Consider the following 12026-nt stretch of genomic DNA (forward strand, 5'->3'; position numbering starts at 1 on the left):
TGCCTCTTAGCTTTTTTTATCCCAGTGTCAATGTTTTGTCATTTGATGTCAGAGTTGGCTAATAGGAGAGTACTACTAATAGGCTAGTAGGAGACTAATGTGAAGACAAAATAAAGACATAACTCAGGTGTTATGCTAGCTAACCCTTTAATAAGCACCTTTGAACACAGTTTAAGAAACTAACTAAGCAAGTTGATCAGCTAGTGGCTAGCAACTTCAGCTAGTAACAGCAAACCATCACAATAGCTTCTGCTACAGCGGAAGTTCATTGTTTGCTAAACATTCATGTTACTTGCGAACATGTACCCAGTCTTAGCCTCGCTGTTGTCTTCAGTAGATGTTGAAGGAGGCTCCTCAGGTACAGAAAGTTGGAGCGAATTATAACGCATTTGTCGTGACATTTACCTCTACATTAGGGAAGTCATGGTGTGTTCCAGTTGTAGTCGAAAGTTGGAATTTCCAAATCAGAAAGTCAGACCAACCTCACATATATTCCTAGACGACTACCACTTGTACTCACAAGTACAAACACTCTGCTTATGTCACGGTTAATTGCACTTATGTCTTATTTGTACATGTAGAACTGTTTAATTTTTATTTGTGAACATCTTGTTACATTGTTTGTGTATGCAAAAAAATGCATAGAGCGTGAAATGAAACGTACCATAGCTACCGCGACTGTCCTCCAACGAAACATAACTATCGTTTTTAAACTAGGCACCCCTAGTGGTAGTATAAATAACAACCTAGCAGGCCTGTCTAACACTAACCTCAGTAACACTTGTGCCTAGTTGAGTTGCAAAATACCAGTGTGCTAAAAACATACCCACGGGTCGTATTCACGGGTTGGCCAAAACAACCCATAGATATGTTTCATGTGGAGGACAGTTTGAAACTTCGTAGTATTTCAGACAAATGGTGAGCTAAATAATGACGATTTTTAGGGAGTTTAAAGGAGATACAGTGTGACCGCTGTCTCTTGTCCCTTCATTATTATCATGACAAGCAGGCAGAGCAGTGCAACACACTTTGTCCTCCCTCCTGGTCTGATATTTGCCCCCAGTGCGCTGGACATCAGTTCACTACTAGAAGTAATTAGGCAGTAGAGGCACAGAGAGCTTGTTTACTTAATTAAAACACTTGATGACCATCTGTTTGCTCACAGAGAACGTTGCTTAAACAATGTGCACAGGCTAGTACTTGCAAATGTTTCCGTCCCAGCCGCAGTGTTCGGTAACAGATGCCTGGTCATGTTGCGGCAGCGTCAGGGAGCTCGCAGATTTCCAAATGCAAATGTAGATTTGCATTTTTTTTTTTTATAGCTTAGTGGTCACTGAAGTGTCGATATTTCAGCATCAGTCACCTGAAGTGATAATATGCAGTAGTGCTTCCTGGAATTGTTTGGAATATGTTACACAAAGTGCATCTAAAACCCCTGACTCCACCTGAAAGCATCAAAGCAGATAAGTGCAATGTTTTAGTACAATAGTGTGATATTCAAAACAGCACACACCGTTTCTAACGCACCTGCTTTCAAAAAAACATTCATGATATAATGGTCCCTTTACATTTAAAAGTAAGTACAACAAAATACTTCACCTTCAAGAGTACAGACCCATATCTATGACTAACATCCTGTTGTCTATTTTAAATAATATCTGCAACAAATGTAGTCCATTATTGTCCATTAGTGGCCTGTAACTGTTTGTACTAATGTGTGTATGTCTGTGTCTGTGCGTTTGTCCCAACTAGGGACCGAAATGACTCCAAACTATGTCGACAGCAGCTTCTCCAACTGGACCATTTCCCCATGGTGCACCTGTAAAGGCAGCGGAAACCAAGAAGAGGAGTGTACGAACTTCCTGCGCTACTTCACCGACAACACATGCCTAAGTGAGTCATCTCGACTGTGCATGCATTTGAAATGTGCTTTGTAACTGATCAGGGTCCAACAGTCATGTAATATTGATAGGAGCACAAGCACGTGATACGGTAGTTACTCTTGCTGCCATGCAAGAGTGGAGGGAGCCGTGAACATCGATCTAATGCAACTTTAATAGTTTCATGTCAGATTCTGTTTTTCAGTGTTTCGGACGTCTCCCCTGAGACAGCTGTGGATGTGATGTTGTTGAGGGGTGGCTGATGTGTGGTGGAGACTGGATGTGGAAATAATGAGTGGTGTGGCATTAGGGTGGGTGTTTCCAGCTACTCTGTTCTCTCTTGTAACAACCCAAGTGTATACTTTGACTCTTAAAGGGGCTGTAGGTAAGAAATGCATTGTATTAGGTCATAAAATGACTATGACATGTCATCAGAGATTAGGGACACATGTTAAAATGATATACTGTCTTCAATGAGAACCATAGTGCTGCCAGTTTATTCATAATTTAAAGTTTTGGGCCACAGACTGTGTAGATGTTTTAGTTAGGTGTTTTTTGGCTCAGCTCATAACACTTTGACACCCACATTGCAGGCAGAGTTGTCCTCAAACACAGGAAACTGTGGCTATGGGTTAGAAATGCCAAACCTAAAATGCTTCACGAACCCACTCAAAAAACATCTCAACAATAGCAGAAAAAAAAGGTTGGAGACAGATATGCTGGTGTTGGTCATTTTGTCCTGGACAGGGAAGCAACTGAGTTTCAGCCAAGGATAGCTAACACTCTCGCTGTCTCTCAACCTGCTCTCATCATGTGTTATAGCATAATTATGCAGGATTTTTACCCTAATTTAACAGCTTCAGAGTCATTGTAATGGTTAAATGTCTTGTTGTGGGGAGATTGGGGGCTGTCACCACTCCCCCAACTGTCTAGTGAAAAACCAGTCTTGCAAGATCAGGGCAGATAAACGCAACGTTCTTCCCGGCAGTTTACACACCGTAGCCAGGTACCAGCATCAAGGCAGCGATAGTGTTCTGTTAGACATTCATCATGGCAGAGCCAATGAAAAAGAAGCAGAGAAAACTGTTGTCGGAGGAAGCGAGGAAGAGGAAATGACCATAAATGAGCATGTATAATGGATGCCGATGACCAACATCGTCATGGCTACACGGTTTGTGTTCACCGGCTGAAAATAAAAGCATATGGTCACGAGAGGGGAGCGTCAGCGGTGAGTTTTTACAACAGTGAGCATAAAGTGGTAGACAATGGATGGATGTTTACAGCGGTGTCATAAAAATATGTACTCTGTTGAGGGAGCTCCGTAGGGGAAACGGTGACCAGACTTGCAAAGTTCCACTTTAATGCTTCTGCTACTCGGAGCAGAAACACTTTCACTTTGACTCTCCGCCATGTGGGATGGTGGGACAGTTATGTAAGTGTATGGGTATGGATGCAGCCCCATGTTTGAGTGCTTCGTGTTTGACATTGTGTTTTTGGGGGTGATTGCACTGCCTGTTTTAAACGATAAGTTTGCTGTTTTACAGACAGTATACCCCCCTAGTGTGCAATAAATAGATAACGCTGCAATCTCCCATACTCTTTAAAGGTCGGGTGTGTTTGCACTTTGGTGCCTTTTTATTATGAAGGTGCTAAGAGAAAGATAGAGCCTCTCTCTGCTGAGAAAACATTTTTCCCTGTGTGCAAAGCAAAAGAGCCCAAACAAACCATCTACAGGAACAGCGGGATGCCACCAAAGCACCCGGAGGTGAGGCGGGAAATAGGAGGAGACATACATACACTCATTGTCAGAAGGCCTATGAAGGTGCATGTTACAATTTAAAAAGAAACTACTGTGTCACTGACTCCAGAAAAGGTTTTTTGCTGTTCAATCGCTTCGCAGTCGACCATTACTCGTTTTCAGACTAATACACCCATGGACTGTGGGGTCACAACTAATGATTATTGTAATGATCCAGTAATTGGTTTTAATGGTTTCTTTATTATATGGAGCAATGAAATCAGAAAAATATTCACATTTAAGAAACTCAAGGGAACTTGCATGATTAAAAGACTCTTATGCTGATTAAAGGTTTATCAGTACAGTTGACAGGTCATTTTATAATCGATGAATAGTTTCAGCCCTAACATGGACACAAGAGCATTGACAATTTAAACTATGTAAGGAGAGAAAAATGGCAGCTGAGTCAGTCAGACACCAGCAAAGACGAGTGTGCGTGTGAAAGACTGGTCCCTGGTATTAATATTTCAAAAGACAATTAATTTGATTTAAAATTTAATCTACTAATTTCACTTAAATTACACTTGAACCATGTATAATTCATTACAATTAGTCATTACAAAGAAGGAAATAAAGCTGGAGGGATTAAGAGAATGTATTGATGACGGATGGATGGATGGATGGATTTTACTGCTACACTGCTTTACCCCTCATAGCTTTTGCCCGATATCAAGTCCACAGAAGCTCGAACCGACTGATTAAGTTGAAATGAAATGGTCTCAGTACTTTCTCATCAATCTCATCCCTCCTCAGGGCAAGATCTGCCCGGGCTTCAGTACAAAAGAAGCCCGTTTTATATCATTTTCACATTCAAACAGAGGAAGTTAAAGGACTCATTCCTTACAGGAGAGAAAAAAGCCATGAAAGGTAACAAATCGTGCACAAATGAAATAATAAGATAAGCTAAAATACATAACATCTGTAAATCTAATGCGCAGAGTGCAGCGTGACAGAGTAGTTACCTGAAACATCCCCGCGGAGGAGTAGACTGCCAGAGCGAGCAGTGTCATCAGTGCTACAAGACACCATTGCCTTTAACATGTTCCATTGTGTGAATAATGCTTTCAGACCATTTCAATAGATCGCTGGGTTACCGTTTTAGCTGAGTGTGCCGGATGAGGGATGAGGCCGGGAGGTGAGGAGGCGTCTTGAAAAATAACACAAAATGCAGCATCTCCTCTCTGCAGTCAAGCGATAAACTTCAACACACCAGGGAATAAAATACAGAGTGTGAATACATCTGGTGTGTACACACAAACAAACACACACTCTGTGTACAGACACACAAACACAGACGTTTATGCAGCTATTCTTCTGAGGACACTGCATTGATATCCATTCATTTGTATGGTGGAGACGAAACATTGTCCAGGCCAAGCCCTAAACTTAACCAGGCCAGAAATGAGGTTCTGCCTCATTAGGACCCAACTGCAGAGGTCATTTAGTGTCTTCTGTAGTGAACTTAAAGTAAAACTCAATGTGAAATACTCAAATGAAGATATTGACATATCCTTCATTGTGCAAAATAAATAAACATAAAAAAACAATAGTTTGAAAGGGAGCCAGCATATAAGTCAAGGAGGTAGCAGCCTATTGTTTCAGTCATTAGTCATATCAGGGGATGTTGGCTTTTTGCCGATGTCCAGACCAGACGGCCTGAAAACTGATCCACATTGAGCGACAATTATAGACAGATAGAGAACGCCTAACGACTTCCAACAGAAAGTCTGCCATGTTCATTTTCTCTGCCGTCAGCGTTGTTGCTGGATACCCATGGAGTCTGTGATGTACGTAGTTCTCTCTCTTACCTCCGCTCTGCTCCACTGTAGCTGAAGCCAAACAACAGTTATTGACTGAAGACCCTACTGTTTCCATACCATGCCTTTTTCCTCATAATATTGTGAAATTCACAATATCTGTATACGTATGGCCCCCTTGACACCTGGCATAACAAGACGTTTGCTGTGTTCGGAATACAATCGGATAGCACCTGACCGCTTCTAAGTCCAGGTGAAAATACACCCAGGACAGATTGTTGCTCTGCTCGGTTGTTGTTGGGTGGATCGGAGACGCATCGGAGACGCATCTGTACTTTGTGGCTCCGAGCACAGCTAACTTGACAGTGGCACTGCAACTACTTTCGACGGTATTCGGCTTGTCTGGGATGAATCCTTCAATAATCCATACAATAGTGTCACTTCACATGCGATGAACATTGTTGTTGTTGATATGGCAGCACACAGGCGGGGGATGACTGTGATCGGATAGCGATGGGATCTCGATGTGGACATGGGAGACACATGTTAATACTCGGTGTAAATGGGGCCTTTGTGTCTGCAGTGACAAATTATCTTTCTCTTCCCCGTGACACCCACCTATCCAATTTTCCACTATTTCTGCAAGGTAAATTGTTTCCTTCATTGATCAACAAACCAAAATTGCAGCGCAAAAATAAAATTGTGTTTGACAAATTTACAGTCTGCACCTCTTCCCCGTCTTCCAACTTTAACAGAATAATAAATTGTGAAGACTCAAATTTAAGGGGGAAGCCAGCATTCCATCTGAAAGGCTATAATAATGGTCTGATCTTTGATTCCGCTCTCGCTCTCTATCTCTGTTCATCTTGTTTTTTTTCCCTCCCTCATCTCCTGTTCCATCTGTCCCTGCAGGTAAGGGCAACACAGGCTGTGCCCGCGGGTTAAAGGAAAACTGAGCCGGAGTCATTAGAAAAATGAATTGCTATTGGCAATGAGCTTAATCACTCAGTGGAACATTTGGGCACAGTAAAACATCCTTTGCCGAGGCCCTCCAGCCAAGTGCTTTGATTTATGTCTTTACTTCCCCCATCTTATAACATCTGTGGAGAGATAGCTAGCAATAGCCGACCCTGAAAAAACCAGATGCATATCATCACGTGTGTCCGCGGTGCTTCACCAGCTCTTCTCTGCTCAGATTTTTCAAGTGTTTTGACATCTATGTGTTTCCCTGTTTGCTTTTATTTTCCAGCAGCTGCTTTGAAAAGCTGCTTTACACAATGGGAAACATTAAGTACGTGTTAATAGTGCAGGTGTGGATGTACACTCTTCAGGACCTCCTCTGTTGTGATTTTATTTTTCAGGACCAAGTTCTTGTTAAAGTTAGAAATGAGATCTGAACCATGGTGAGGTTAAGTTTACATTTATTTATTTTTACTGACTTCATACGCAGTCTTGACTGGAGTATCAGTCAGAGAAGATGTGGCAAAAAGCCAAACAACACAATGCTTTAAATCACTTTCATATCACTCTGTCAGCTCCCAGGTAGGTTATATCACACATTTCTGTGTACGGGAAGTCTATTTATCTTTCACACACACAAGTGTACACATCTGAAGTGCACTGGAGTCTCAACAGCAAGAGTTTTTGGAGTATTTCGCTGAATTTGTTTTGCCTGTTAGGCTTCAATTTTTCCATGTACCTCTTTAAAAGTGCAGCGTTCTTTACACACAAACTACATGTTCAATTAAAACAATGAAGTTAACGCCTCAGTCGGCGTCCTGCATTGATGTTCACAATCCTCTCAGGTGACAGCTTTTTCCATATATTGTTTCCGCACACAAATCTTTTGAGTTTTTTTGATCAGAGACTCAATGTTGTCATTTAAGCCAGTTAATCTCTGCATAACTAGTTACGGTTGGGTTGCCCAAGGCCAAATGAAAAGGGAAGTTGACTTGTGAAGGCAAGGTTGCTGGTTCAAATCCTGCCAGCTCAAGGGCTAGGCTACCTTGAGCAAGGTACATAATCCAATCCCCAATGCCCGTTGTTAATTTGACACTCAACACTGTCAGCGTCAGGTAGTAAAAATCTCTGCTAAATCATGTGTGCGGATTATCCGCCGCGGCGACCCTGAGAGAGGGAAAAGCCGAAAGCCAAACAAGTTACGGCTAAGGTTAGGTGGGGTTACAGTGAATGTCATCAGGTGCACTGTCACAAGAGGTTTAGATATAATTCATTATACAACAGATCATCAAACGCTATTTAATAGTTGAAAAATGATGATGAGGGATGGACATGAGAATTTCATTATCTGATTATTCACTTGATTATAAAAAGTTGATGTGTTACAGTGTAATATACTAAAAAAAGCTATAAAGCAAATGTTTTGGGTTTTTTTAATCAATGATTGCATTTAGTGGGTAGACCCCATGTGTTTTTGCAGAAGTGATGACATTTGAGAGGTCTCTTGAATGCATTTTGAAGGTGCTCCTCAAAACACTGTAGATCCCCCAGAGGTGATGACATTTACCTTGAATGCATCTCATTTCCTTCTCCCATTAGTGAACCCTGCATGACTTTCACTAGCTCTCCTGTGCTGGAGTTTAGAATATCAACAAATATTACCACTGAATATTCAAATACCATTTTTGCTACAAATTCCCATCCCTAATTATGATCCTTTTTCTTTTTAAATGACATGACAAACACTGAGCATCTACTGCATGCTTCACTTTACAGCGGGTTAATTCCACGACTTTGATTCATGTACAATTTATTCATATGTTTCCATTAATTGTGCAACCAGAGGAAAATGGGGTCTGTCCAGAGTTGCTTTGGTGTTTTGGATGCTGTTAAGCTGTTAACTCTGGTAAGTTAACAGCTTGATCTTACAGTTCACTGCTCTGTCAGTTCCTGCTCTCAGTAGAATGTCTCCAGTAACTTTTTAATGAACTTTCAGATCTGCAAGACAGATTTAAATTTTTTTTGCAGGCAATACTTTCTGTGTTCCCAATGCATTACAAGCCATCATGCTTATATTAACTATCTCACCTGTGCCCACTCACTGGATGATCTTCCTCACAGGTGTCACATCAGAACAATGTCCTCTGCGTCTCCTGACGACCATTCATAATTGAAATGTTATTTCTGGAGAAAGACATTTTCGGCTTAATTTGTAACAGCGTAGGTTGGCGGCGCCAAACACTCAGTGTATTTAATGATTATTAGGAGCACCTGTGAAGCGGCGTGATACTGCGGTTAAAAGTCCCAGTGCTCAGTATCTCAGTATCAGCACTGAACTAACTATTGTGTAGAATACTTTATGAAACACTGATACGATTAAAATCATTTCAAAGAAGCTAAAAACAAGTGCTGCGCAAACATCTGTGTGTATATGTGTTTTGTATATTTGCTTTTTCAGGGTTAAGACTTGGTTTTAGAGTTAGGGTTAGGGTTGTGTTTAGGTTAGGGTTAGACTAAAGATTAAGGTTAGACACCGAGTTGGCGTAAGCGTTATGTCCATGATGTGTCGTTAATAAAATATAAAAACAAGCTTGCGTGTGTTCTTGTATGGGCATCTTTGTGAGGACCACTCTTAAATCATAGAAAGTGGGGACATTTTGGCTGGTCCTCACATTCTGTCACATCTTAAAGGGGCTAATACTTAATTTTAAGGTTAGGATTAGGTTAAGGGTTAGGGTAAGAGTAATGGTTAGGGTTCAGGACTTAGTTGCAATGGTTGATGGTAATTGGTTTGTATTTATATAGCGCTTTTCTGGTCTTGACGACCACTCGAAGCTGCTTCACACTACAGTTTTGCCATTCACCCATTCACACACACTTTCATACAGCGCCTCTACATGTATGTGCAGCTCATTTTCTATCTCACATTTTCATACCCATCCACACGCTGCCTTCACAGCTGTCAGGAGTGTCTTGCCCAAGGACACATCAGCGTGTAGACACGTGCAGCCGGGAATGAAACACAGTTGAAAGACGACTCACTCTACCACTGAGCTACCGTTTATATGGGCAAGGGGACTAGGGAACGCATTATGTATCCGAGTGTCCTCACTTCCGTTTGTGTGTTAGCACGTCCATCTGACGATGTGCACGTGTGTTCCACTACTATCTGTCCTTTGTGTGGCGGTGGTGAAATGGCATTTTATTTTATATTTTTTTGTTTTGGAATGTTTTGAATTTGATCAGTCGCATAAATCTGTTCAAAGTCATCTCTGCATGCTGACCTTATAATGGAGGTGGTTGCCAAGCAATTACAGTACATGTCTTTCCTTCTCTCTGGCTGAACAAAGAGGAACAAGCCTCATGTTTTAAATGGATGAGCAGTGAAAAGGTGCTTCAGTCCCTATTTTACCATAGCTGGCTGAAAAGCTGACTGAACGGGGATTTATCACATTTTTGCAGAGACTCACGCATGCTCTTAGTCACAAAATGACTCGCATGCATACAGACACATCTGCACGTCGACACACCAACACTCATTCTTGTGCGTTTCACAGGCTGCGAGTGTGAGCTGATTGATTTGCTACTCTCAAAAAGATTCCATGCCTAAGTGGACAACTGCTGGCAAAAAAAAAATTGAGGTTCATCATCTCAAGAGCATAAACTATGCCACTGTTTTGGTCAGCTTGTTGCAATTTGACAGCAGCTCTTGCAGCATAAAAGGGTTTTTCTACCAAGCCAAGGACCGGAGTTATTTGTTTTTGGCAACGGTGTCACAGCAGTATTCACTTGTAATTAGTGGCAAAGTTGATAGCATGAACATTGTTTATATTCAAAAAGGAAGGCAATTAAACTCAGACTGTTAAATACAATACAAAATGCGTGTTTTTTTATGACAATTTAAAAACTTAGAAGTAGAAGGTTGAGCAAACAATGATTCGATTGTTGCTTTGTTAAGTTTGACAAACTACTCCCAAGTGTATACCGACAAAGCAGAAGGAGTGTCTTTCCATACTCTTTCTAGTCCCTTCTTTCTCAATCCCTCTTCTAAAACCTCCCTCCTTCCCTCGCTGCCAAAGATTTGGCAGTGGACCAAGACGTTGACTTAGAGCTGTCTGTCTGCTTTGCTGGGATGGCAGTGGAAAACAAATGACTCTATATCTCTCTCCCTGCAGGAAATGCCATTCAGGCCTTTGGTTATGGGATAGACAACATGCAGAACAAAACCGTGTCTGTGCCCGGCCCTACGGCGATGACGAAGATGGGGTGGGACTGGTCAACGGGCAGCTCGGAGCCTCCATTTGTCTCCATCCCAAAGGTAATGTCGGCTCGCACTGATTGTTGCATTGCAATTTATATGCTAAACATGCCACAGATCATCATGTTCTGCCTGTGTGTCCTGAAACAGGTATGTTTTCTGAGTTGAGGGCGTTAATCCAAAAAAACATCTTTCACACTGAAATGATTGAATGTTGGTGAAGCTGCTACAAAAGAAAAAAATTGTGATCAACAGCATTTTCAATGTTTGTTCTTCCCTGAGGTGTTTCCCTTTTCTCAACCATGGATCATAGTAATAATAGGAATAATCTGGTTGTAACTATCACATTATTAAATGCATTACATTCAACATCAAATGACATAAATATAAGCTTGTTTGGTGTTTTACTAGATTTATTCTCATAAATGTTTGATTTGTTTTTTATCTCTTTAGTAATACATTTATTTTGCATCATTAATATGTCTTTATTGTGAAGTATACATCATTCTATATCAAAACAAGTAACAATTTACTTTAGAGTGCCTTCATTTGTTCAAGAAATAAACGCGATTTGCCCTGGCGTATCCATCATCCTATTGCCCGAGAAAGGGCGACAATATATCACCAGATCGATATTTTGAGCCATCCCTGATGTCTTGGCATTGTGTCGGAAATGACTCCCAAATTTGCACTGCTGCCCAAAAGGATGAAATTACCACGTCTTGCTTCCCCACTGATGCCAGAGATGATAAAAAACCCACGTGCATTTGACAGTCATTAGACCCCGGAGTGAGCGCCAATTAAAAACATTCCCACTGGTCAAAAACCTATTTAAATCTCAGTTTGAACTGTGTTTTTTGACCGGTGGAAATCAGGGAAGGTTGTTTCTCTACAATTTCCATTAGCGCCTTTGCATGAATCTGTTCAAATTGGCCCCTTACAAGAAGAACCACAAAATCAGTTCTCCACTCCGCCTCCATAAAAGAAGGATTTTGTGACACTGGCAGCATAAAACTCAACACGTCACACCATTCAGACTCACATCACATCCAATCTCTACGCTTGTTATAGCAATTGGCCCATTGCAACGTAGCCTTGGTGATAAGACAGTTTATGCTACACCCAAGATGATGACATTTGGTTGAAATAGTATGTTTCGCTCAGGCACAATGAAAAAGTGAAATGAAATGCAGGGGTTTGGGTTTTTTTGTTTTTTTTTAATCTGGATTAGAGATTCTGAAATACTTGTCTCTGCTGAATGCTGTCAACTCTTAAGACTGCAGCCAACGCTGCTATAACTAGGTTCACCGTCTGGAGCAGAAAAAGACATTAGTCTTTGCTTTGCTACAAGAATGCATGACCATTTTGTCTCC

General features: G+C 41.2%; 1 protein-coding gene across 1 annotated transcript in view; it reads left to right on the top strand.

Moving 5' to 3' along the window:
• Positions 1–12026, top strand: part of LOC131464153 (GDNF family receptor alpha-2-like) — an 85305-nt gene that overhangs the window by 61467 nt on the left and 11812 nt on the right. The window contains exons 6-7 of the mRNA XM_058636495.1: positions 1753–1893; positions 10571–10713. Coding sequence (XP_058492478.1) covers positions 1753–1893; positions 10571–10713 — 284 coding nt within the window. The remainder of the gene's footprint in view (positions 1–1752; positions 1894–10570; positions 10714–12026) is intronic.

Source organism: Solea solea, chromosome 8 (genome assembly GCF_958295425.1).
Source record: "Solea solea chromosome 8, fSolSol10.1, whole genome shotgun sequence".
Taxonomy (NCBI): Eukaryota; Metazoa; Chordata; class Actinopteri; order Pleuronectiformes; family Soleidae; genus Solea; species Solea solea.